Source organism: Limanda limanda, chromosome 11, assembly GCF_963576545.1.
Source record: "Limanda limanda chromosome 11, fLimLim1.1, whole genome shotgun sequence".
In the NCBI taxonomy this organism is placed as follows: domain Eukaryota; kingdom Metazoa; phylum Chordata; class Actinopteri; order Pleuronectiformes; family Pleuronectidae; genus Limanda; species Limanda limanda.
The window spans coordinates 23,529,396-23,556,732 of record NC_083646.1 but is presented as its reverse complement, the minus strand read 5'-3'; the positions used below and the strand labels follow the sequence as shown (position 1 = coordinate 23,556,732).

Sequence of the window (27,337 nt, the reverse complement as noted above, 5' to 3'; positions counted from 1 at the left end):
CATGAGAGATATCACATTTTATTTTTTTTGGTAGGTATAGTTTTACTGTTGAGCTCTTTTTGAGAAATACTTTTTATCATGTTCAGCAACTAACACTGACGACCTGTAATCAAAACCGCCTTTACCTATGAAAAAACCTTTTAAAGTACCTGAAATAATATGCAACAAAGTGGACTAATATTTGAAGTTATTTTAAAACTATAGTTATACTATCAATGTCTATACCATTAGTTACAGTAAGAAAACATAACAATAAATTAAAATATTTCATGTCAAATATTTTATTTAGCTGCAGCTTTTTTTGCCTGTTTGCAAATGACCTGAACACATCAACAAAGAGTTTGTTATTCTTATTGTATTGTGTTGAACACTGTATGTGGTTGTATATAAATATTTGTATTTGATAAAAAATGGACTGTATGTAAAACAGCCTCATCTCTGTGTCTTATTAGCATCTCCATCATACACATCTCCATCATACAGAGGAAACCATTACGACAACATTTTTTGGGTCCTTTTATTGGTATTTATGCTTCTTATATATTAATTATCTCCACGAAGGAGCCTGGTGTTTGTTTGTTTGTTTTAAAAATAATTATTACCTATATTGTAACCTTTAATTCATAGATTGATTGCAAATTACACTTCACTGAACATCATGTTCAATAAAGACAAAACCATATCTCCTTTTTTCCCCTGCCGTATCTTTTTCTCCTTATTCTTGTGTCACAGACGTTGTCCTGTTAATGCTACAGAATCCCAGATGTTTGATGATTCTCTGTAGTTGTCAAAATTCAAATTTGTAACCTTTATTAGAGAAGCTTTGGAACAGCAACAATCTTAAGTTTTCTAAGCCAAAAGACAAATCTGTATTTGTGATTTTAAGCCATACAGGATTAGCAACATGCAGGAATGACCGAACAATCATCTCTAGCAGTGAGGATGGTCTTGGTACTGCAGCTGCTGGTGTATAGAAGATGCAAGGTGTGCTCACCAGTAAGATTTTAGCTGACAGTGTTTTAATTATATGTTATAATATACACCAGATGGCTGAAATTTTGGAATACTGAGCAGATCATTCCTGGAACAACGTTGGTCTGTGAGCAATGAATTTCCTCAAGAAATAACTGATGCTTAACTCCTTTTTGTTTCCATGTCTGAGAACACTGGCTTCAGTTGGACTTTTCCTGTTTAAACACTTAAGAACAAAAGTGCTGAACAGCAGTTAATCCACAAACCATGTGATTTATTTGGCAACATCAGGTAAAGAAAACAACGAGCCAAAACAGGGACTTAAGACAAGAATCTGACCAGTTCAAGATGCGAAGCCGGGCAATGATGACTTTGATGACTTTTACGATCTCAAAGTCCTTGTTGGTTGTTAGTGGCTCCTATTTTGGGGTCTCTCTTGAATAATTACTCATGAAATACTTTAAGCCGGTCTATATATTTTTCCTATATATAAAGATGTATAGAGATGTTTAAAGCTGCACTTTGCCTATAATGGTTAGTGTTTTATATCCTGGTTAATGAAGGGATCGGACTTCTTTCATCGCAGATTGAAACCCAAATAAAGCTGTGAGTCACACGCAGACATATTGATTTGTTGGTCTGTCACAGTATCAGTGCTGTGAAGCTCCCTCGGCCCCGCCCCCTGCCTGATACGTTCCTGCTGACTACAAGCACATGACCAGGCGTGTTTACACCTGCAGCAGCCCAACACACACACACACACACACACACACACGGCTCCAGCTCTGACCGAGCCTCTGACAGGGATCTGTTTAAGGTGAGAGAAGAAGCAGCCTTGTCCCCGGAGCTTGTTGTTTTAACGGGGAGTCTGTAAGCTAGCGTTATTAGCATGTCTATCAGCTTGTCAGTGTGAGACGTGAGGACGCTAGCGGTGCTCTTCCTTAGCAGCAGAGGCTAGGTTAGCATGCTACTGTGACTGTTGTGTCAGGTTAGCTCCTTCGGGAGCATCACCAGCACCCGAGCTGCAGGTTGAAGGTGAAGCCACAAACAGACAAGAAGCGGAGGGGTTTTATTAGCTCACACTAGGTTGTGTTTATGTTAAATGTCATTGTGTTCAGCCTCATTAATGTCTAACAGTACAGTTAGAGTCAGCTGCTTGTCAGCTCTGTAAGAAGTGGCTTCAGTGTTAAAAGCTGGTGACAGATTGTTTTGCTGGAAGAAAACTCAGTTGATCTTATGTCACTGCCAAAGCTTTCGATTGAAGTTCATCTGTCTCATAAAGTCTTCTTTAGTGAAGCTGTCACAGAGGTCAGCTGTAATGAAACCCCCCTCTCCTGTCTGTCTGCTCTGCTGGCTGCCTGTGTGTCAGTCATGTGAATCAGAGGAGCCATTACACTGTGCTTGTCAAGTTTATCCTCAGAAATCACCTGTATTTTAACGGTACCAGCTAATCAGTTGTTCCTGGTGCATACTTACACTTATACATATACTCCTGTGTAGCTTCTTTTTGCTCCTGGTTTGGGATAAGAAACAGTGTCCCGCACAAAGAAGTATTCTCTTACTCTCCTATGTCCAAATGCCTACATCTGGTGTTAAGTGAAAATAAGAACATTGCAGTCTGTGGATCGCTTTATTTAAATATCATACTTTATCGTCATTAGCCCCAGGTAGCCCCTGCCCATCTGATCCGCAGCAGGAAAGCTCCATTCTCAGCCACAGGCTCCAGGGAGCCAACCCTCCTGCTGCCACCATGGATGGGACAGATGTGGAACGTGAGCTCTACGCTTCTCTTCTCTTTGTTTTTATGTCTGCCTCTATTTTTGTGTTGACTCACTTTCTCTCTACTTTTTTAGCTTCCTCTTCAGATATGTTTGTTCTGTTTTGTTTTCCCTCTAGAAGTGACCCTGGCTCTACTAGATGCAGCCAATGATAAAGACCCAGAGGTCCAGGAGCAGGTCAGAAAGTCTATGTTAACGCTGGGAAAACAGCAGCCAGACCGAGTGTTAGCCATGTGTCAGGACTACCTCCTGAAACATCCAAAGGTAAAACCCCAGAATACACCTCCAGTATGTTAAACACAATACCAGTGTGTCAGTCACACATCCAAGCTGTCTGTAAAAACACATCAGGTTTAGCTGGTGTTGCTGCTGTTATCAGTGTTCTTACCTCACCTTAATAAGAATAATGCAAATAGCTTTTCAAGCCGTTGTCAGAAAGACAGATAAGCATGACTGTATGTCCACACGCAATTATAGTGTTTCAAACCAAGCACAGTCACAGTTACATGCAGTGATCATTTACTGTGGCTGCACCATGTGATCATACTTAAGACATTCAGAGTGGAAGCTGCAGGGAAAGTCCTCCCTTGCATTTCGTTCCTGATAAGGGGAAAACATTTTTTTGGTCCCCTCAAGATTTGGTCAGCAAACCTTGAAAAGCTGTACTTGATGGACATGTCCGTGGCTTTATGAAAGATTTACACTGCATCGACCCCAGCTAATAATACTCTACTACTGATCTGGTAAAGCTAGTCACAATTACAAGGCATTTTAGAGCCCTAAGGTGTGTCAGCCTGTTACAGACAGTAGCAGCCTGTAAGTCAAGACTTCCCTGTGAGCGGTTTCACATATGTAAAAAAACGTTCCAGTAAATAGTTGTAGGTGTAAATGATTCAGCTCTGGCGATCAAATACATATGTTATACATTTTTGCAAAACCATTGAACCCTTCTAGTCTTGCGATCCAAAATGGACATCTCTATATGCAGTATCTAAAATCCCAACATTTTCCCTACATTGAATAGAATAAATAAGAAAATCACTAATGTAAGTGGATATTTAATCTTAATCAGATTTATTTTGATTATTTTATGCCTCTGTGTTGGTGAAAGCCAGTAGTTGGAGGCATTCTTTTTTGGGGTTTTACATCCGTCCATCTTTCAGTTCCCATTTTTGGGAGCACAATAAGCTTGAGAATGCCTTCAGGGAATTTGTTCAAATTTAGTACAAACTTTTTGTTGGACTCACAGTTGAAACTGATTAGATTTTGTTGGTCAAAGGTCAAGGTCACAGTGACCTTAAGTTCTTGAGAATGGAATATATCAAGAACAACCATCTGATACAAACATTCACTGGGTCTCAAAGATGAACTGATTAGAATTTGGTGCGAAAAGGTCAAGGTCTCTTTGACTTGACAAAACTCTTTGTGAACATGTTATCCTAAGAACACCTTGAGGAAATATTTTCAAAGTTGACAAAAAGGTTCACTTAGACTCACAGATTTACTGATTAGATTTGGGGGATAAATGTTCAAAGGTCACGGTGGCCTCATATGAATGAGTTAAAAATGTATTTAGACTGAAACTGCACTGGTTGGTGGAGAGAGGCATACAGCCGCAGGCCGGTAATTCTAGTTTAGGTTTTACATTTAACACACTTCCTCTTTTTTCACAATGATCTTTAACTTTGCTGGTGTTTATATTTATGATACTGCATCATCTTATCATGCTGTCACAGCCCCTGGACATGTGATTATCAGATGATGGCATCATTAAATTGAGGAAATGTCTGAGAACACATCAGTCATATGGCACACATTAGATTCCCTTTTTTACTGGGTTGGTGTTACATTTACAGAGTCATATTCTGCCCTCTATATGACTGCGTAAAAGCCCAAAAGTTTAAGGGATATGTACAATATATTTTATGATTTTTATTCAAAATATGCAGTGTAGTCAGTTAGTTTTTCATCTCTTTTTTCTTTGTCTCCTTCCTCTCCTCCTATAGCTGGTGGTGGGCCACAGGGTTGTGGTTCTTCAGACTATTGAGCTGATAGCCAGCTGCAGGATAGAGGAGATCAGTTCCCTCAGGATAAAAAACATTATCTCTCTGGCCTCAGATGAGATGACACGATCAAAGGTAAATATGTTGACATTTTAGCTATTTATTTATTTATTCATTATCCCAGAGAACAGATGAATACTGACATTCCTTACTCTTCTCAGGAGGTAATCCCTGACTGGCAACAGGCAGCCAGTAACATTTTGGTTGCTGTGGGTAACAAGCACATCAATGACATCATGGAGGAGATATTAAACAAATTCCAGCCTGGGGTCCTACCTCACTTCTTTGTGGTCCAAACATTAGCCAACCTCTCTGATTCCAATGGTAAGAAAATGTTCACAAATGACACATGCACCCGCTCACGCACACACTCACACTCACGTGGGCTCACAACACTAGTTATCAAATGGTATTACGAAAGACATGAACCCGTTAAACCAGTTTTTAAAAAATGCAGTTTGTATCTACCGTTTTTTTGTTTCTTTTACCTCAACTCTTGAGCACCAGCACTTGTTCTAGTAGCAATTACACAAGTTCACAGCCTCTGAGCAGACCTATTCCTCTGAGCAGATCTATACTCTTTTAATTGCTCAGTTTTGCATATATAAAGCCTAACTTACTGTTACTGTGATCAGTTGTTTATTGATTCATTAGTTCTCTGGGTGTCAAAGTAGCACATTTGTTCTAATATAAAACATAGTAAGGAAGTGCTTTGTAATAATTTGCTGTATTAATTGTGTGCTCTCCTTCATGTTCCCTAGTTTATGGCATGGTACCCTTCCTAAATGCTATACTGGGCACCATGCTGCCCATGCTGAGCATGGCCAAACAGGACAACATGAAGTGGGTTTTCTCCTCTGGTAAGAACTACCTGACGTACTTATTTAAATTGTCCTAATTAATGAAGCTTATCAACCCCTCTCCAAAAAAGATTTAAAAAACTACTCCCAGGTACTCAGCTCCAAAAACCTCAGCATTTCAAAACAAACAATTATCTAACCTTTCTAATAGTTGTGTCAACCAGTTTGTTTCTACTTTCCCTCATTTACCATCTCTCTTTCTTTCTTTTTCTTCCTCTAGCCTTGTGTCATTTCAGCGACAGTATCTTGGAATACCTGGCCAACCTGGACAAGGCTCCAGATCCCACAGTCAGGAAAGACACATTCTCCAGTGAAATCTATGCTGCTTTTGAAATCCTCTTCAATAATTGGTTACAAAGCAGGGAGTCAAAGGTGAGGTCACACGGTTCATTTTTTGATTATAAAGTAAACTACACAGTGTGAACATGAACATTTGCAATTGATTCATGTGTTCAGGCATAATTGATTGAAGTCATGATGCAAATTTAGCTCAGCTTAAGCTTTATCTTTTGACCTTTGGATACAAAGATGATGATGGCAGTCCAGAGGGCATATATTTTTATGAATCATAGCAAAACATTATATATAAAAGTCACACTAAAAAATGTGAATTACAATGAAAATACTGTAAGGGGGTTTTGCTTAATTTACTGTTGCCGTTTTAAATGCATCAAGCACTAGCACCACGTTTTAAATCGAGCAGTGCCTGTTTGAGTATATTTTCTATGGGGACTTAAAAGCAAAGTAATCACAATTCTTTGTTTATGTCCATTCTGCCTCCTGGAAAGTGAATGTAAATCTCTGATTACAGAACTGTCAGATTTTCAACTAATGACTGAAGTTGTATTAACTGGTGTTATTGAGTTGATGTTACCACTTTGTGACTCACCAAATTGTTTCCTGTCTGTCAACTGTCATCTTTTCATCGTGCGTTGTGTCCTAGTTGAGGCTGACTGTGGCAGAGGCAGTGGGCTCTATGTGCCATCTGATGGCCAGCGATAAACTGGAGGAGCAACTCCCCAAACTCATTCCTGCCATCCTGTCCTTGTACAAGAAAAACAATGAGCACTACATCATCAGCAAGGTTTGTATTCAGTGAGCTGGATTATGTAGTTTGGATTCTTTGATATAAATCTTGTGTTGTTTGAGCTATGATATAACGTGCCTTAGTTGAGCTAAATTTCCAGTCAAATGTCTGCAAAAACACTCGATTTATCAAACATGTTCAGAGGGTGAGTATTTTCTTCTTCTTCTGCCTCAGAGTCTAAGCCAAGTGCTTGATGCCTCTGTCAACATGGGGAGCAGAGTGCTGGAGACACAACTCGACAGTCTACTCTTTGCTCTGCATCAACAGGTAGGCATTACTAAAGTTTACGTTGAGTAAACCAGCTGATGGAACTAGGCAGAAAACTTAAATAATACATAAAATATTAAACTTTATTTAAATAGCACTTGACAAAGTTCCACTGTGCTTTACAGAAAGAATAAGATCAAAGACAAAGAAAAATAATGATAATCAGTTCATAAAATAGAACTGAATTAAAAAGATATTTAAAAGACACTAAGGATGATTTTTGTCTAATGTCTATAGATAAACTGCAATGGGCCCGGTCCCCCATAGTCAAAACACGCTTACATACAGTGTATATATAGGAATACATAGTGTTTTGGTCAATGCAGTAAATAAATGAGTCAGATATTGTTAAAAGAGGAGAGATTTTTTTGTTCTTACTTTTGGGAGTGTTAACAAGTCAGAACTTGAGGAAGCGCTTTGAAAAAAAGCACTGGGCGTGCCAAGCGACAGACCTTAAGCAAACCAGAAGCACTTAAGACTTGTTAACACCTCAACATGAAATCACCTGTACCTGGATCTGCTCTGTTGACTGTCAGTTCCTGGTTCCCAACAGTCTTTGCAGCACTTTCTATCGCATGACTGGGTTCCCCTTATGCAACCTGCAATTCAGTCCTTGTGTCACAGTCTTCCTGTTTAGTGACAGAACAGCTCACCATATTGAAGCCAAAATTGAGTCACAGGGCCACTGTAACCAGATGTTTTCATAACCCTGTGAGTCAGCTGACACTCTTTTACTGTTGCAATATTTTACCACAATGACTCTTCCAGAGATCTTTGTGTGTCAGTATGGTGAAGACATAATATTTCACTTGTACATGTTTATATCTGAAGTTCATTAGGTCCAAATAAAGTGCTTAGAATTCCAAGTTGCTTGTTGGATTTAAAATGGTGGTTCAGAAAAATGTGCTCCTTCAGATATTCTCAGTTCTTATTTTTAGTTTCATTTCACACACCCAATGACTCTGGTTTTACTTAAACTTCTCATGTGTGACCTGAGGCTTAGCGCCCACCGGAACTCATAAGCCGTTTTCAGACATGAACTCCTGAGAATGTCTGCATGATGGGGTCTGGACTTTCTCCAGAATTTGCCTTTCACATACAGTATGAACAATGTAGCAAGAGATTTTCAGGTCAGACACATTCATAACAACACAGAAATTCATTCAGGTGAGGGGTTGGCAGGCAGCATGCACAAAACAGGGAGTGACATATAAATTCTGCTGTGGAGATAATGTCGACTCCAGTGTTGGCCTCTTTTCACCAAAAGCTCTCTTGATATCCTAGGTGTCCTTTACATGTATAGCCCTGCTTTTTCATCCTGAGATATTTTTTTTTGACTGTTAGAAAAGTCGTTAACATACCATCTCGCTCACGGTAACCTCTGAAGTTTTTACGTGGGCTGTCTGGAGGTTTTACTTTGGGTTAGAAGGAACATTTTCAGAGAATGCCTGGAGCCTTTTACTCTGACATTTGTGTTTTCACATCCAGCTCCTCTGGATGATTTCAGGAGATTATCTGGAGTTCAGTGCATGTCTGAAAACAGCTATATTGTACTGTATAACAGTGTTTAACAGTGTTTAACAGTTTACTTCTGTTCCTCAGGTGTCTGCTCCCACTGATTACAATAACCCTCCGACTGTCAAGAACCACAACGAGGTCCTGCGCTCCTTCAGTTTGCTGGGTACTGAAGCTCCTCAGTTGTGTTTGTGTCCGTCTAGTATGTTTAACTGTGCTAATTGTTTAGACACTAATATGTGAAGGTTTGTGGTGACCGAGGTAAATGTATGGTGAGGAATATTGTTCACAAGCAGCAGCCCTTTCTATCTGTTTTAGTTCTGTGGAGTCACAAGAACTGTAATGAGATCATCCATTAGTGTGTCAGACGCCACAAGATAATCATGTTAACTGTGACATTTGGTCTACTTCTCTCTCCTTCTCTCTTTTCTCTTTTTTTTTTTTCTCCTCCACCTCCAGCTAACTCCTTCCCAGACCGAATGGTGATGTTTGTTCTTCAGAAGTTGGAGAACAGTAATGAGCGGAGCAGGATGGGCTCCCTGGCTGTCCTTCGCCACCTCATTAACTCCACCAGTGAGAAAAGATGCACACACTCCTCAGCCCTTCTTATCTTTTGCTTTACACACTCCAGTGGTTTATTTGCCATCAGAAAAAAAGTTAAAATTAGATAGTCATTCAGTCTGGGTAATCTTTTAAATTTGAGCACACTCAAGCAGAATAGATTATTCTTCTTTACTTATCTTCTGTTATCCGGTCACATGCCTGGACTTAAGTGTTATGTTTGTTTTGCAGCTTCTACAATGGAGAGTAAGAAGCTGCTGATCCTGGCCAGTATCAGACATCCAATGGCCGACCATAGCAACAAGGTGACAAACACGTACACACACACAGAATATCTAGATTTTGCTTGTGGACTCTCTGTATTCCGCAAAATTAGTTGAAGATCAATAATTTGAATTATGTAATTTTGTTTTTTTTATGGTGAAAGACCTTTTGTTGCTCAGATAATTGGGAAATTGTTGCTGCTCACTCTTTGATTCTGTTTCTGTGATTCTCAGGTGAAGAAGCGTGTGGTCCAGGTGATCAGTGCGATGGCCCATCATGGTTATCTAGAGTTAGAGGGAGGAGAGTTACTGGTTCGGTTCATAGTTCAACACTGCGCCTTACCTGACACGTACCAGGTGACTTCTGTCTGTTTCATTCTTAAGATTTCCTAAGATGAAAATTTGATTTGGGTTGAAGTTGTTAATTAATAATTTTTCATTCACCTATGTATGTGAGTGGCTTATGTGATTGCATAGGAAGGCAACAGCAAAAGTAAATATTGTTTCATATTCTGTTTTAAGGGCCCATATTGTGTAAAAATACATTTTCAGGACTCTTGCTATCCGTACTGACTTGAAGTGGCTCAGCAGGGACCCTCAAAGTATGAAAACAGTCACTCCACAGACTTTTTCAGTCCATTCTAAGAAATATGTTATTGAAACGTCTCGTTTCATTCTTCGTCCACCGTATGATGTCTTTCGGGATCGCACTCGTCTCTCAGCCCCATCCAGCCGATACCAGTCCAGCCCCCGAACCCACCAGCCCCGCTCCCCATCACCTCCACACCCACCACCCCTCCATGCCGACCGAGACAACAAGCAGACTTGTTGCTGAGCAAGCAGCAGTAACGTAGACATTACTCCGTACTGAAACTCCATTGTGAAACTCCGTACTGTAACTCGGGACGTTACTCCCATTGGCTGACTGTCCTGATAAAACTTGAACAGACATGATGACGGTGTAACTTACCGCTCAGAAACATCCTGTTGTAACCGACTGTAAACATGTGGCTGTTATTTTATAGATGTATCCAAACATTACAATGTAACTTTCAGCTGTGTTTACCAGAGTGAATGAGCCAGAATGAGACTGGTGATATGCCTGGTCGAGTGTCACTCAAAGTGCAGTCAGCCAATCAGAGGAGGGGCTCAAGAGGAAGAGGAAAACAGCCTGTTCTGTCTGCAGCTCCAGAGAGAGGCAGAAGACAGGACATGGAAATACACATTGCAGCAGTTTTTTAGACTTTAAACCACTGATATATCATATTAAGGGTTCTAATACCTCAAATTAAATCCCAGAAAAGTGTAAAATATGGGCCCTTTAAATATTTCCAATAAAGCACAAAAGTAAAAGAGAGAACTACTGTCTGTAAACACAAACAAAAAAAGTTTCTGCATACAGTACAAAAACAAAATTGGTTCAAACATCATTGTTCAGATCCAATATGTTTTCCTACAGAAGGACTGCTGAAGATTAGGAAAGTCAAATATGTATTCTGATCTGTGCACATGTCTTTGTTTATCCAGCGTGGCGAGAGGCCAACGGATCCAGAGGAAGTGACGAATGAGTCCTTGAGGATGATGTGTGACAACACCCTTCATCTCTTGACCACCACGGTTGGTCGACTAGCTGATGTATGTACACTATCCTCACGATATCCTCACCACTCCATCTGTCTACCTTGTTTGTGACTAATTCATCTATGTTGCCAAAATCATTTAACTGCTGGTGTTGTTATGCCTCCTCTCCGCAGAATGCAATATGTTTTGGCTTTGTCAGTGGTTTCGTCCAATTATTGTGAACATGATATCTCAAGAAATCCTTGAGGGAACGTTCACTTGGTTTCCTGGATGAACTGAATACATTTTGGTGATCGAATGTCAAGGTCACAGTGACATAGCAAAACATGTTTTTGGCCTCTACGCAAAGAATAACTGATCAGACTTTAGTGGTCAAAGTTCACAGAGACCTCATATGGAAATAAACCTTAAACTCAAAATACTATGGTTGGCAGAGGCGTACAACAACAGGGCGGTAATGTTAGTTGCACATTTTTTATTTGTGCACTTGCTTGTTCATGAATCTTTATCTTCACATTGAATTTATTGGGGATACCTTTCTTTCACTCATTTATTTAATTGACCTAAAGTTGTCCACTTTACAAGTAAAATAGATGAATATTGCTTCAATACTTAACACATGTATTTGGTTTGTAGGTGCTGTGGCCCAAGCTGCTGTACTATCTCACCCCTTCTCAATACAGCAATGCCACCACCCCTCTGTGTAAGAGTCTGATAGTGCTGGGCAACAAGAAGAAAACGAACCAGGAGCCAAGCTTTAACATTGATTTTACACAGGAAGGTAGGACGCATATTTACTGATGTTAGTAAATAATCACTAAATGTTGTGTGTTTTATTGTCTATCATAGAAAATGCAGTATTACAAATTAATTTGAACAAACAACTTTTCTGTTGAATGATCTTTTTAAAATATTTGTGTTTTATTTCTCTCCTCCAGTCAATCTGCCCTCTCCTCAAACACTAATGATCAGACTGCTGGTAAGTAAAGCAAACTGTATTATACACTTCAGTGGTGTCTGATGATGGTGGCTCATTAAACATCCAATCCAGTCAGAGGTTAGAATAATAGATTGTTTTTAATTGTAATTAATTTAGCACAACCCATGCTGTAGAATAATTACTTACAGTGCCCAATAATCCATATTAGTTATCAAGTCTAATTTACTTTAGTTTACATATATTAATATTTTCAGCTTTAGTTGTTATTTTTATGAAATAATTAGAAGTTATATTGTGACGGTTGCCAATAGAACTAGTTAATTTAAAGTGAGATATGAAAATACAGAGCACATAGTCCTCTTCATCATGCCTAATGATTGTCTGGTTATCTTCATGCATGTTGTGTCCTGGTTTGTGGTGGTGGTTTTAGGTGAATGCAGCATTCCCGCTCAGTAGCAGAGGTCACGGAGCTCCGTCACTCTCCCTCCTTCAAATCCTCAGTGTCAACATTCACCCCAATACAGAGATTCACTGGGATAAAGAGATCCCTCCTCTGCTGAGTGTACTCGAGGGTATGGAGATATAGAAATAATGCTGTCTATAAATTCAGTGTGTCTTAACATCAGTGCACAAAGTGATGCCACTGTCACAACATGTAGTGTCTTGTCTGCAGTGGCAGCAGAGAAGAAAGGCTTTATTGTGTCCTTATGCCTTTTTTATGTGCAGCGTTTCCCTTTCCGTCTATAGTAGAGAAATCTGAATATGTGTACTGTTGTTTTCAGAAACAACAGAACAGAGCCTGGATAAGAGGCAGTGGAATGAAAAGCTGCTGAAGGTGAGCTTTTGTCGATAGGAACATTATCTAATTTACATGATAACGTGTCAGTGTTTTGCTTGATCAGCATTGCAGGATTCCAAAACTTTGGAAAAAATAGATATTTTAGTTTTTTATCCGAATTCAACTGACAATTCCCATGAACAGATTAATTGCTGTAGTCAGTGACCTCTTTTCATGTGTTTGTCTTTTGTGATATGTAAATATTTAAATCTGTCTTTATCTGACATTATATCCAGTTCCTCTCTAAAACCCTGGTTACTATTGACGATGACAAGTGGGTGTGTCATTTGGCAGCAGAGACTACGCGCTATATCTCCACGTATAACAACGACCTAGAGGAGAAGGTAAGTGCTTAACAACTGCCTCATTTCACTCACAAATCAAGAGCGAGCTGGTTACAAGCTACTGCTTCAGTTCAGTCACAAACATCTGTCCCATGATATTAGATTACTGCTTTGTGGAGTTGCTGAGCTCTAAATTCTAGAAAAACTCAAGAAGCTGAACATTGGCTCCTGATCCCGTGGAGGTCATGACCTTTTTAAAATTTACCTTCTTCTGACTCAACTGCCTCAGGTTTCTCTACATTTCTCAGAATATAGAGTATAGAATATAGAATCATTAAATGTGGAATACAGAATAGGGAATGTAGAATATGGAATAAACAAAACATAAGACAGAATGTAAAATATGGAGTGTAAAATGTAGAATATGTAGAATAGATAATAAAATATGAAAAATAAGAATGTAGAATATGAAGAAAAGAATGTAGAATAAAGAATTAGGAATATAGAATACATAAGACAGAATGTAAAATATGGAGTGTAAAATGTAGAATATCTAGAATAGAATATAAAAAATAAGAATGTAGAATATGAAGAAAAGAATGTAGAATAAAGAATACTATATAATATAGTATAGAATACTGAATATAAAATATGGCCTATATAATGTGTAATATAGAATGAGTATTTTAATGCAGAATATGGAGAATATCATTTAGAATGTAGTTTTTTTTAAATATTGTTTTTTGCTTTAGATTTAACACAATAATGTGAGTCAATATACCTAACATTCATAAGCAACATAGGTGGATTACCACAGCATATGTGACTGTATTGTAATTTTATATATAATAATAATATAATTATCAAACATCATTTTGTTGTCTCTGTCTTTTTATTGTCTACTGTAGAGTTTCCTGTATCAGTGCATAGGAGTGACTCTCCAACACTGTTTCAACAAGGAGCTGGTGAAAAAACAACTGCAGGAAGTCCTCCTCACAGCACGGCACAATGACGCTGTGGAAAGAGAGGTACATTTGTGGCGTTGAATTAACCAGAGCCACAGTTTGATTGATGAATATTTTAGGGTTTTAATATGTAGAAAATTTCCAACCTTTTCTTTCTATCAGGGAGTTGCGATGGGTGTTGGTCTATGTGCTAACAGCCACCTAGAGGGAACTCTGGCTAAGCTGGATGAGTTTGGCAAATCAGATGCCTTCAAGAAGTCACCAAGCATTTTCAACCTACTCAAAGTATGGAGAAGTTTCACAGTTTATCCTAAATGACAGTTTTGTTACATCACTCTGTTTTTCACATCTGTTTGTCCTAACATTGTTGAAATAGTTTCAATTGCCTTATTTCATTTCTCCTTCCTTTCCTTTTCCTCAGGACCGTAATGATGTTGAGGTGGAGAAGGTGAAAAGCACATTAATCCTGTGTTATGGTCAAGTGGCTCTGAATGCACCTCCAGAAAAAATACTTAACCGCATAGATCAAGACATCCTGCGCTGCATCAGCAAACACTTCAAAACAAAGGTAATGTTAGCTCTAAGGCAACATGGCAGGGATTGTAAAGGAGACTGTTCTCGGAGGGCATGTTGTTTTAAGGAGAGAATTTGCATACAGTGATGATAATAATTCGGCTTCAAAAGTAATATAGTTTGAGTTTTTATATTTTAGGTTACATTCCGTATTGATTATAGGTACTGACTTGATAAACATATAGCATTTCAAATAGAGTGATATGTCTCGACCATTTTAATCCCCCATCACAAGAAATCGCATTTAATACTTTTACATATACTTGGAAGAAGTAAGAGTGTAACGATCACATAAAACATTTCTGGTTGAGTCAGCAGCAAATTAGATGTAAGAACTTAAACTTTCAGGTAACGGCTGTGTATCTATGTGAGCTCATGACTCTATCACCTCTGCTTCATACAGGTTCTGGGGATAAAAGTAGAGACCAAGGTATCATCACAGGAAAACACGGGCTGTCTATCTCCGTTCTCAGACCTTTGCTCTTTTCTAACTTCAACTTGCTTTTCTTTACGCTTTTTTAAAATCCGTTCCACACGCTTGTGGTGGTACTATCACTAAAATCTTTACTGAAAGTCTTCTACTCCAAAAAGAGGAGCTTGATACAATATTGCAACTAATTTGTATGCGTGTGCCAGTGGCATTATGTAGTAAATTATGGCATTAAGTACGTCGCATTCCCATGAATGCTATATTTTAAGAATGCCTTGAGGGAATTTTCACAAATGTGGTACAAATATTTACGTGGATTCAAGGATGAGCTGATTCTATATGGTGTTCAAATGTCAAGGTCACTGTGATCTCACAATACACATTTTATGCCTTGTGATTGTGATGCCTCTGGAACGCCACCAAGGAATCCTTAGACATTTGGGACAAACATTCACGTGGAGTCAAGGATTAACTCACTTGATTTTGGTAGCCAAAGGTCAAGGTCACGGTCCCGGTGGCCTCACAAAGTATGTTTCTGTTTTTCCGGCCTCTTGAATGTGATATCTCAAGACTGCTTGAGGGAATTTCTTCAACTTTTGATGAGTTTTCACATGGACTCAAAGATGAAGTGGTTATGTTTAAGTTGTCAAAAGTGAAGGGTACAATGACCTATAAATCTGGAAAAAAAGTGAAAGTAAAACAACTTCTGTGAAGATATTTTATTAGTTGGGAACAAATTACTGTTTCAAGTTGATGTTAGTTGTGTAAATGCTTTCCCTCAGTGAAATGTAGTTTTTAAAGGTAGGGTCAGTAATTTACACTTTTATTTTATACCCCTTTTACACCAACATTTTTGGGCATACTTTTTTTTACACATGGGTAAACCTGCTAAAAAACTAATTGCCTCCTTTTCCATTGCCAGGAGAAGAGTTTTCTGTTTTTTTCCCCCGGTGCACTATGTTCGGTGTCATAATCATATTGAAAACTGAGTCGCTCTCTCAACTCGCTGTCCAGCCAAATTAGTCAGTAGCCCTTGCAGGACTGAAATTGTCACGATCAATGCCCGTCACAGATCATGATCAGAGACTTCAGTCGGGGAGGCATGCACCATTGAAGAAGACATGACAGCCAGAAGATAGCGATGGATTCATGGCAAAGTCGGCTTTGAGCAGGTGTCAGTCAGTGCACATTTATGTGCTTTGGGTGCGTAGCTTTGACAAGAGGGCCGATGGTTGAGGGTTTCCAGGATTACCAACCCTGGCTTTAAGTGATACACCTCCAACAATCTTTTGAGTATCAAAGCTTCATCCAGAGTAAGATTGGTGGCTGTTTTTTTTGTTGTTTGTAATTTCCATTATATAACATTGGCAGATCAGCTTCACTTGTGTCTGTTCCAATGTATTTCACTTGTGGACAATTTCAACTAAAAAGTAAAAATGTCTCTAATCAGATTGATACTCTGAGCTGGATTTGAGGTGGTTTATCACTATAACCTACTAATGTAAAACCAGTAACATGCCTACTAGATTGCATTTACAATCTTGCATTTAAAGGACTATGAGTTTTTAAACTCCAATTCCACATAAGCTTGCTTTTTAATTTCCTCTACCTGTTATCAAACCAGCGTGAACCAAATTGAATATAAAGAATTTTTAAATAGCCATCTCACATGCAGCTTTATTTCCTGATCATCTGTCTCTCTATATGATTTGCAATCTTAGTTCTAGTAATTCTGTCTTTCTGGTGGATTGTTCTTTAAATGCTGACTGAACACTCACCCACTATGTGAATGGATTTTTGTAAATTTCTTGCAAACTCCTAACCTTGGGCCTGCAGGCCTAATGCTCTTCTGTCAGAGCCTGCTGATGGTTTGCTGTTGAAACAATCTCTAATCACACAACTCTGATTTCTAACTTTTGCTATCCATAGGCATGGTGGATCAATCTGCAATATCACAATTGGATTGATTTGATTGACTGAATCATTTCTACATTGATTCTGGATTTCTTTTGCTGTTGCTCGGCTATTTGTAGAGTTGCATCTGGTGAAGGAGCTGACGTGCGCCTTGCTGTTTGCATTCCTGATAAATTGGAAAATGCAATTATCCAATTTTATTCATGTTTAGCCTACTTTTCCTCTCGACCGGTATCTTTGTATCTGTGTATGTGCTACCATTTTTCCTGTTTTATTTCTTCTTGTTTCTTTTTGTCTCTGTGTCTTCTTTATGTGTGTGCTGCTCTAATCTAGGACCTGACGATGAAACTAAGTTTGATTCAGAGTGTTGGCCTCATAGGCAAAGCCATCAGCGTGTGTGTGAAGAAACAAGGCTATGTCTTCTCTCGCAAACAGGAGCTCATTGGCGTTATGCTGGTCAGTATGAAGATCAGTCACTTTAACAGTTGATAACGGTGAAGTTGCAGCAGCAATTATTTTTATCATATTTTAATTAGTTTCTGATCTTTCCCTCTGATGTCCATGTAAACTCTGGTCAGGATTTTATTAAAGCAGAGCCGGCTGACTCATTGCGGACTCCAGTGCGCCACCTTGTGATGACCACATGTTCCAATCTAATGTATCCTTCACTTCAGTAAAATTACTGGACTCTCTCTCTCTGTAGTCTGAAAACTACAATTCATAGGTTCACAGAAAAACTGCAACCTCCTTCTCTCAATGTGTTTAAAACTATTACTACTTATGAGCCCTGGTGGTTTTGATCATACAGACAATTCTGTTTGCTATTGAAGTTAACATACCTCTGATATCAGGGGTACTTCATAATTGCATAATCATTTCCACTGATTAAACTTAATCTCAACCACAGAAATGCAACTTTAAGACATACAGCAGACCACATATTCACGCACACACACACATACGTATATATATATATATTTGCTTTTCACACATCATTCACATTACTGAATCTACAGTTTTATCTTTGACCTTCAATTATTCAGACCTCTGGATCCTGCACTGAGTGAGAATGAAAGCTTTGATTTACTGAAGATTTGTGTGAACAGTGTGTTTTCTCTGCCACCTGAGACACAAACTCCAGAGAAGATTAAAGACGACGAGGTTCTGGACCCCAAGAAGAGAAAGGTGATAGAAAGCAAAAGAGATGTGTGCGCACACGCATGCAATACTACAACACTGATGCTACCACACAAATGTGCTGTTCATTGTTTTGTGCCACCACTGGTATTAAGCTAACTATCATGAGCAGATCAGCAGGATTTTTACACAAATAATAAAAACAATGTCTGGTCGTTCTGGAGCCTAGCAGGTCACTACTCACATTCCACCTTCAAACACTGTGTGTGACTATTTCCAGACATTATTGTGTTATCAGTCTAACATGTCCTGGTAAATCTGTACAGGCATTACACAGAGACACATTGGCTGCACTGCAGGAGCTGCTGAAGAGTGTGTTGGCCAAGGACCCCACACCTGACGGCCTGCAGAATGTCTTCAAGGTGAGACATCGTGTTACAAACTAATTTATCTTCTCCTGTTCAGCTTACTGCTAATTTCTCACACTGAGATCATGTTATTTATCAAATAAGCAAAACGTTAAAGGGAGTCTTGGTATTTAGTTTCCAGGCAAGAAAAAAGGAAATAAAGTTGTCCAACCAGCATCAACTGAATCTTCCACTTCTCCCCCTTTGTCTCCTCTCTTCAGTCTCCTTGACTTGTTTCTCAAAAAAAAACTGAGTTGGCATCATGAACTTTCCTTGCTGTGTCTTTCAGTCTCCCTGTGTTGTCTGAGATATGATGTGTATTATTGTCCTGTGCAGCATATTGAATCATACTTGAGCTCCGGACAGGACCACGAGAGAGAGAGAGCTGTCATGGCTACTGCTCGCATCTTGTCATACTACCTGGATAACCTGACTGTCAAGGTACACACACTACTCACTTGGGTTGAAAATATTTGAAGTTACACATACGACCAGACCTTCACTTGTGCTCTGTATTCACTCATTCATCAATCATAACTTCTAGAAACCCTTTTAACTATGCATATATCTAAAATCTGTACAAACTAAGATAATAATAGTATGTCAATAAACCTTGATAAATAATAAAAGGACTGAAATTGTGCTATACATTTTATATATCTATATATCATGTGTTTTTTGAGCTGTGCTGTCACCAAATTTAGCTAAATAAACAACATATTGATTTAATAGATTTCTTAATTTAGAATTTAGAATTTCAAACCCATTTTCTCTTCTCCTCTCCCACCACTCTGGAGCTGCTGCAAGTTATAAACACGTTTTGCACCAAACGTAACAAAATATAATGATGTCATCACATACATGTACAACATTATGTGTGTTTCTTTCTTCTATTTCTTTGTTCAGAACATGGTATCCTTCCACAACCTTGGAGCTTTGCTGGGCCGACTGTCTCCCCGTTGTTCAGACCCTCACCCTGCTGTACGCACTGCTGCTATTGAATGCATCTACACACTGCTCTATATACAGCTACGATATGAAGGTATGTCATTGTTTTAGTGACTTGATGATTTTGGGTTGACCTTTACATGTTAGACTAAGGTTTGTTTGAGTGTTATATGACATGGAGCTGAGAAGCCCAGTCTGAGACCTGCTATTATTAAACTGCATTTTTAAGTCAGTGTGGGTTTACATGTCCGAAATTAAACTAACAGAGCATCATTTTACATCAAAATTATAGTAATTTTTACAATTACAAATGTTTTACATGTCACCAGGCCTCTGCAGTCCTAACCTAAACGCAGATATATCAGGATTAGTTTTATGCACTTTGTTGTTTTGTGATTACCTTTTTGTCTAGGTTTCTCTCTGGATTATAAGGATGAAGCCGTGGACAGTTTGTTGCCCTTAAGAGACAAACTAGAAAACCCAGACCACTCAGTTCTCTACAAGACCTGCTCTGACCTCACTAAGGTACAATGTGAACTCCTCCATTGCAACTTTAGATTTATGTTTGTAAAATCCCTGTTTCTTTAGTTTATTGTTAAATTCTTGTGTCAATCAATTTACTTGAACCTTTTTTACAGTTTTATGTTGTTATGTTTTACTCTACTTAACCCGGAATCCACAATGATTGTGTCAATATATCAGGCAAACTAACAACATGTACAGCACAGCAACGTGTAACTGCATCTTTTCCTGTGTGTGTGGGTCAGGTGATGAGTAAGCGTCTGCCTCAGCAGCAACTGACAACGTTGGTGTTCATGTTGTTTGAGGGGCTGGTCGACAGTCAGACAAATTGTTGCAGAGCTTCGTCTGTCGTCCTCAACACACTGCTGAAGAACAGAGGGGGCGGACTGCAGGACCTGGTAACACATATACACCCGGACGCACACACACACACACACACACACACACACACACACACACACACACACACACACACACACACACACACACACGTCTGCATACTCCAAAAGGCAAATAAAGTAAACACATTTGTACTTGATTAGCTCACTAACTGTTTATTTGTCTTTGTCTTTGTTGTTTGGTGTGTGTGTGTGCATTTGTTTGGTGTGTGTGTTATAGGTACCAGAGATGCTGGAGGTTCTTCATGTTCGTCTGCAGAGCGTCACAGACGAGCAGGTTGGAGAAAACATGAGCATTACTTAATTATTATCAATAATTATTATTCCTTTGCCTTGTTACTATCAGTTCTAATGACTTCTAAACATGTATTATTATTATAGTTTATTTTTTTTAAATAATCACACAGACTCAACTTTCATGAGCTTTTATTTTTTTCCACAGTAAACCTAAAACTCAAGTATTATTTAATTTTTGTCTATGTACATAGGTGCGAGTGGCTGTTGGACAGACCGTGCTAATCCTGGCTTCTCAACATCTACAGACAGTTATTAATACACTAGTTAACCAACCACTTCCATTTGACAGGTATATTATATGCATTTTATATCAAGTTAACCTCCAAACCTCCAAGTCCTTCAACTGTCACATTATGTTTTTAGAGGACAAATCATTTCTAATGTCTCTTAGAACCAAAAACTTTTTGGAAGATTGTATTTAATGAATGTGCATTTTCTTTTTTCTTACCAGCTGGACCAGTGAGATGTGGATGGCACTTGGTGCAGATCCCATTGTAGCCAATCAGATAATAGAGATGGTGATGGAGAAGTTTCTCATCATGGCGCCATATGTAGACAGGAAGGGGTCCATGATAAGAGGAGGGATGACAAAAGTGGCCACAAACCAGCCGCTAGCTGTAAGTCACAAATATGTCACTCAATATATTTATACTCAAATATGATTGTTTTTATGCATATAAGTACATCCTCTTTGATAGAAAGTATTTCAAACAGTTAACAACGAGTATCGCAAGATGAGCCCATAACAGTTGAAGTCTTGTCTGTGTTAAGTTCCCTGTGCTTTGATTAGATGATGTTGAGGGTTAGGGGTATTCTTAAGTTTCACAAAAACATAAATTGGTTGCACCCACTATTTAAAGAACGCACTAAACATTCCAGCTGATTTCGTGCACTAGGTGTTTCCGTACCAAACACAAATGACTGAAGGGAATGATGCTTGTGTTTACATGAGCACGTGTGTCTGTGTTTGTTCTGTTTCTAGATGACGTGTGGTCTCAAAGAGCTCCTACTGAATGGCCAGAGTCAGGAGCCGGCCGTCAGTCAGTTTCCTCAGCTCTTCGCCTGTCTCATTGTCAGACTTGGAGCAAGTGTCGGCGTCTCGGCACCAAAGGACAACAACGTTAAGAACGTAGCCTCTTTCCATGTAGCAGGGTGGGCATCTTTGTTAACCTTGTTATACGTATCTAGTAAAAAAACAGATGAGTTTCCTACACAAAGTTTTGAAAAGGTCTAATCCTGGATTTGGGGGTCTGATTGTTTGTTTAAATCTTTTGTCTTTTGATTTGTTTTTGTTTCAGTGTCGCAGCTGATGCCCTGAGAATCTTGTTAGCACGAGCCCAGTTAGATGATGTAATGAAAAGACTGGATGAGGATAACGCCTGGGATGCAATGAGGGAACAAAATACACACGTTACTGGAATTACACTACTAGCAAGGTAGAAACCTACTCACATTAATTAGCTGAATGCATTTTGTCACATTTTGTCTGATACCAGGAGTGCTTCGTATTAACGTAGTGTTAAGAGCCATCGCTTCACTTTTTTTTCTGGTCCGACCATCGGCAGCTGCAGGATAGATCCTGCCCATGCCGATCACATTTTAAGACATCTGTAAAGTTTTTAATAACCTCGGCTGGCAGGCAGCATAACATTGCTAGATACCACTATGCTGCACATATTCACACAACAAGCACACAGCTCTCAGTCCTGCAGACCTCGGGCCTGTTCTTTACTTGCCTCTGTGTGAGTCCTTCTGGCTATGGCGGCACACGGGGCAATGGAACATAAACATCGTCCATATTTTGAGATTTATGATGAAAGAGTTATTTTCCTGTATTTTCACTCTCATATCAATTAATACATGTGTTCTGAATAATATCTCCAATCAGGATATACTGTCGAGTGTAAATCTGAGTATGTGTTGCTCGTCTGTAGGGCCATGGCTAAACATGCTGGTCCCAGGTTGCCCTCCATCGTGGAGTGTCTGTGTCCCTCCCTAAACAACATCTATGAATGCCAAAGAATCACCGTCACTGCTTTCTTCTCTGAGGTGATGAATCATGATTTATCTGTAATTGTTCTGTGTGACGAGGTGGCCCGATGTCAAATGATGATTAAATCTCTCAACCTCTAACAATGATGTTTTCATTCCTACTGACTTTTTTTGTATTAGGTTATGTTTAGTACGAAAAAAGCCAGAACATTGTCAGAAATATGAATAACGTGATGTGTTTTCTGTTTCTCTGCTGTTTTTCCCGAGTCCAGCTGTTAAACCATCACGTGGTGACGGAGCTGATGTTGATCGATGTTTTAATGAACAACATGATGGAGAGGATATCAGATCCCTGTTGCACCGTCCGCATGTTGGCTGTACGAGGGCTGGGCAATATCGCAGTGGGATCACCTGAAAAAGTACAGAACACACTTACACACTAGAGCACATTTTTTTCTGCGCTACAAAGTACACACATGACTGCCGCCATTAGGTCACTCACAATGTTCTTCCCGTGCCTCCCTCCTCCACCAGGTGAATAAATATGCTAAGGAGCTGCTGGCAGCCATGAGTTCAGGCATGGAAGAGAAAGATGATCCAGGTGAGTCAGCAACAGTCATATCCTCTGCTGTAAGAAGTAAAGTTACAATCATGTGTTGTGTGGTTCACCTGATTTATTGCACTAAATCCTAAAGTGATTGAAGAAGTTTCATAAAATCTGCACTCTGGTTTTAGTTTCACTTTTCTTCACCACATCCATCGTGTTAATTATACCACATGTTGAGCCTCTCATATTGAATTGGTTGTCATTGATTGAAATGCATCTCTTGTTTAATATCTGGCCTCTGGTCTTGCTGCAGGTAAATTGATAACTCTTGAGGCCATGTCGGGTCTGTCCAAGGTTCTGCTCTACCTGGATAAGAAGAACGTCCAATTACTGGTGGTTTACATCTTCATGAAGATTAAACCATTTTTAGAAAGTGTAAGTTATTCTCGTTTCTTTTAAGATGCAGATACAATATAATACAGAAATTCTCAGAATCCTTTTGACCATTAGATTTTAGGTTCATCTGTTATATACAGTGCTGATTTTTAGACTAATAGTACAACAAGTCAGTATTTATTGTCTGAGCTGATTTGACCTCTGAATGCTTGACAGAGACACACTGACAGCATTTTGTACTCATCTAGGAGAACGATGAGATCCGCTGTGCTTCCATCCTCCTCATGGGGAACCTGTCCAAGTTTGGCTCAGGAGAGCAAGTGTTCAAAGACCAGATCCACAATGTTCTGGTCAGCCTGCTGCTGCACCTGGTTGACCCCAACCCACAGGTGGTCAAGGTAGGAAATATGCATTCAAACGAAGAATGCCGCAGCAACTCCTACTGGCAAGGGGCTGTAACTGTCAGGCAAAAAGATTATTAAACAAGATATTTCTTCATTGTCTAGAGTAAACTTTTAAAGGTAGCCTAAAATAAGTCAAAACATTTCCTATAATGAAAAAAATGTAGAACATGACATGGATAATGTAAGATGTGAACTAAAAAGGATCAACTAAATTACTAGTGGTTACAGTTGGTCAGATATGTCTCAAAAAAGAATCAGTGATTTCTTTAATGGCCCTAAATCCAAATTTAATGTCTGTTGTGTAAAAGGTTCTAAAATTAGTTGAAAATGTTGGTGGCCATTAAGTCCAATACAACAATAATGACTGTTGCACTGCATTTAGTATTATGGCATTGTGCCGACTTTGTATAAGCAACCCCAACCCCTGACAAAGTCACACACATAAACACAGTGTGTGAAGATGTACTAGTACAGTCTAGGATTGTATCTTACAATTATGGATTTAATTTTATTGTTTGTTCAGGCGTGCAAGTATGCGATGCGTGTGTGCGCTCCTGTGGTGGGATCAGAGAAGATCACTACCATGTTTCAGAACCACCTCCACGATGACAAGAGCCTGCACTATGGGGAATTCATTAATGACCTCACCAAGTACCTGGTGAGACACAGAGTCAGAAACAAATTCGTAAATGTATTGCCAAGTGTTTGATGTGTCTTCACAGATAGTGAGTGGAAGCAGCAGGGTAACGGAGCTACAGCTGGTGCTTGTGGTCTCTATAGGAGTGTTTAGTGTTGAGACACAGTATTTGAGCTTTAGGTTATTATATGATATACAGTATGTAGACAGCTGTCAGACATACATCAGTCAAACTGTGTAAGCATGACATAATCCAAACAGGACTTTTAATTAATCTGCAACAATTTTCAGCAAGATGAGATTCTGATATTGTCAACTAATTAAGAAAAGGTTCTTGTCGTCTGATGCTTCATGTGTTGTGGTTTGTAGATCGAGGACTTTGCAGGCATGTTGAACTTCTACCACATCTCAGTCATCCAGTTCTTCAAGAGCAACTGGTCTGAGGTCAGAGCGGGAGCTGCTATGTTTATAGGTATGAGTCCAACACTACTGTTTTATAAATAATCTAATACATTAAGACATTTTATATTAAATATTATTTTACGACAGCTGCATCATACAACACACAGGCCACCCTAAAATACAGAACACAGAGAAAACTCTTCACATGTTTGATGTGACCTGATAATAAGATGTGAATCCGTGTGTGTGCGCTCAGGGTTCCTGCTGGGGAATCTTCCAGAGGAGCATTTCTCCCACCTCAACATGGGAACCATCACTAAAGGTGACGCATTGTCCGACCGTCATTTTCTACTTCTGAATCTGTTATTGTCGACTGGTTTTAACGTTTTTTATTTTTAAATCTTTCACTAACAGGTTTAGTCATGTTGCTCCAAGATCCAGATCCAGTGGTGAGAGCGAAGGCTGCTGAGGCCATGGGACACTTCCTGTGAGACACACAAAATGAATGTTTCCTTTAGTCAGGCTGTATGTCTTCTCTCTACATAAAATACATGATTCTGTGCTGTTTTTACAAAAACATGCAGATCCTAAACTGTGCTGTCATTTTATAAAGATGTAAATTTACCAAATTCCTGTAATGTTCTTTAAAACAAGACGGTGAAACTCACATTTACCAATGTTACAAAATCCTACAAATAATAAACACACGCATTATATTATGCACACACATGCACATACTGGTTGTTTAGCTTGAAATGAACCATACTATACTATACTGAACTATACTTTAGTGACCAAAGACTGTTGCTAATGACAGATGGACGTTGTCCGTAGCATCTGGTGATTAGTCAGTGTGACAATACCAGACATATACTGTGTTGCATTCATGAAATAGACTTTACATGAAGTTCCTAATGCAAAGTTTAAAAACACGCTTCTACTAGAGTTAAACATTATTTTAGAATAAATCTGTAGTTTCCTCAGATATTATGTGCAAATGAGAGGAGGAACATTTTAAGAAATATCTCACATGACTGGCTGCTACTCTATATGTGTGTGTCTGGTATCCGTACGTTTGCTCTTAGCTTTATCTCACCCTCCATGAAAATGCAATTCAACCCTTTAGATTAGTTAAGTTGAGTACAAATATTTATAATAAAAAAAAACAGGTGAATCAAAATGCACAAGAACTGCATTACAATCATGATCTGTTTCTATATCTGTACCAGCTAAATAACGGTACAGAGTTAGTCATTCTGATTCAACATTAAACATGTATCTCTTCAACCAGCCAGTCAGAGTTACTAGTGTTACACGGTGAAACCAGCCTGTGTAGCCATGACAACAGTCTGTGCCAAATGTCTGTTAATGTCATATATCTATAAAGATGTTGTTAATGATTTTCTCTCTAACTGTTTGAATGCACTTAAGGTTGTCTCAGTTTAATTTCTCCCATCAACTGAGTGAGTTTGTACAATTAGCAGGCCTCTTTAATGACATGTAAATATGTTGTATTATTTAAGGATGCTCCACATGTTTTACTCCATATTACAAGAGTGGGATACAAAGTACCCAGCGGAGAATCAGGTGAAAGCAATACACTTTGGGTGTTTGTAACCTTTTTGTTTGATTATGTGTTTGTACAGCTTGAATGTTTCCGTTGCACTTTTAAGCTTCTGCCACGTGGTCCCTTTTTTTAGAACTGACACAAAAACTAACCTCAGCTGAATTCCTTCACAAGTCACAAGCCACATTTACATCATTTTTTCTTTGCTCATGAATAACTGAGAAAAATCTGTTTCCAGGAGAAAATGTGTGGTTGTTTGTAATGTAGGAGGAAGACAGATGTTTCACCTAATGTGATAAGTTTCGTGCATTGTCTATCCATCCATTGTCTGTATTGCTTATTGCGTTATAAGGTCTTTGTGGGAAATTAAAAGCTGGTAAAACTCTTATTTAACCAGTAAATAGCCTGCTCCTGCATCTGTATTTCTCGGCTTAGACGTTCTACAAACAGGGACTTGTGGCTTCTAGCCCCTTCTAACACTATGTCTTGGTCTCGGGTGAATGACGAACAGGAATGAGCAGTGTTCTCTCAGCTGTTATAAACTATATACCACTGATATGATTTTTCATGTCATCTTATTTTTTTCTACATGTTGAATCTTGTTATTGTCATTTGTCAGGATGTGTGATACAAAACGGTACGGCAATTTTCAAAGATTCATATCTGGGTGTGTCCGAGTGAATTTGTGTGCACGTCACTTTTCATATGTTACACAACCAGAAGAGAGGATGATGAGGATGATGAAAATCAATATATTAAAAATGAAGGAATAAACAGATTCATTCAAACGTA

The 27,337-nt window shown here is 38.9% G+C and overlaps 1 protein-coding gene across 3 annotated transcripts; it reads left to right on the top strand.

Annotated features, from left to right (window-relative positions):
• Positions 1-1,721: 1,721 nt before the first annotated feature.
• On the top strand, positions 1,722-27,337 carry mroh1 (maestro heat-like repeat family member 1). 3 transcript variants are annotated; one of them, XM_061080859.1, is made up of 45 exons: positions 1,722-1,789; positions 2,634-2,744; positions 2,869-3,014; positions 4,757-4,888; positions 4,975-5,137; positions 5,575-5,673; positions 5,894-6,045; positions 6,617-6,757; positions 6,935-7,027; positions 8,630-8,708; positions 9,002-9,115; positions 9,335-9,408; positions 9,601-9,723; positions 10,894-11,001; positions 11,584-11,728; positions 11,886-11,926; positions 12,318-12,459; positions 12,670-12,722; positions 12,962-13,069; positions 13,918-14,037; positions 14,137-14,259; positions 14,396-14,542; positions 14,951-14,977; positions 17,225-17,347; positions 17,470-17,549; positions 17,935-18,076; positions 18,355-18,450; positions 18,772-18,876; positions 19,342-19,477; positions 19,796-19,908; positions 20,151-20,303; positions 20,524-20,580; positions 20,792-20,889; positions 21,052-21,217; positions 21,583-21,752; positions 21,899-22,036; positions 22,535-22,649; positions 22,865-23,011; positions 23,127-23,193; positions 23,453-23,574; positions 23,784-23,933; positions 24,463-24,597; positions 24,946-25,048; positions 25,235-25,300; positions 25,393-27,337. In XM_061080859.1, the coding sequence occupies exons 2-45, from the start codon at positions 2,723-2,725 to the stop codon at positions 25,467-25,469; spliced, it is 4,911 nt and encodes a 1,636-aa protein (XP_060936842.1). In that variant the 5' UTR covers positions 1,722-1,789; positions 2,634-2,722; the 3' UTR covers positions 25,470-27,337. The 3 variants fall into 3 exon arrangements, with proteins under 3 accessions (XP_060936842.1, XP_060936841.1, XP_060936840.1); XM_061080858.1 differs by having other exon boundaries at positions 17,428-17,549; XM_061080857.1 differs by lacking the exon at positions 1,722-1,789 and having other exon boundaries at positions 2,645-2,744; positions 2,872-3,014; positions 17,428-17,549.

What these genes read in the sequence shown, in the direction of transcription:
- mroh1 (XM_061080858.1), top strand. Translation starts at nt 2,723, where the DNA reads ATGGATGGGACAGATGTGGAAC. An exon ending in GGAATGAAAAGCTGCTGAAG is followed by an intron (nt 12,723 to 12,961) that starts GTGAGCTTTTGT and finishes CATTATATCCAG; the next exon opens with TTCCTCTCTAAAACCCTGGT. An exon ending in ATGACCTCACCAAGTACCTG is followed by an intron (nt 24,598 to 24,945) that starts GTGAGACACAGA and finishes TGTGGTTTGTAG; the next exon opens with ATCGAGGACTTTGCAGGCAT.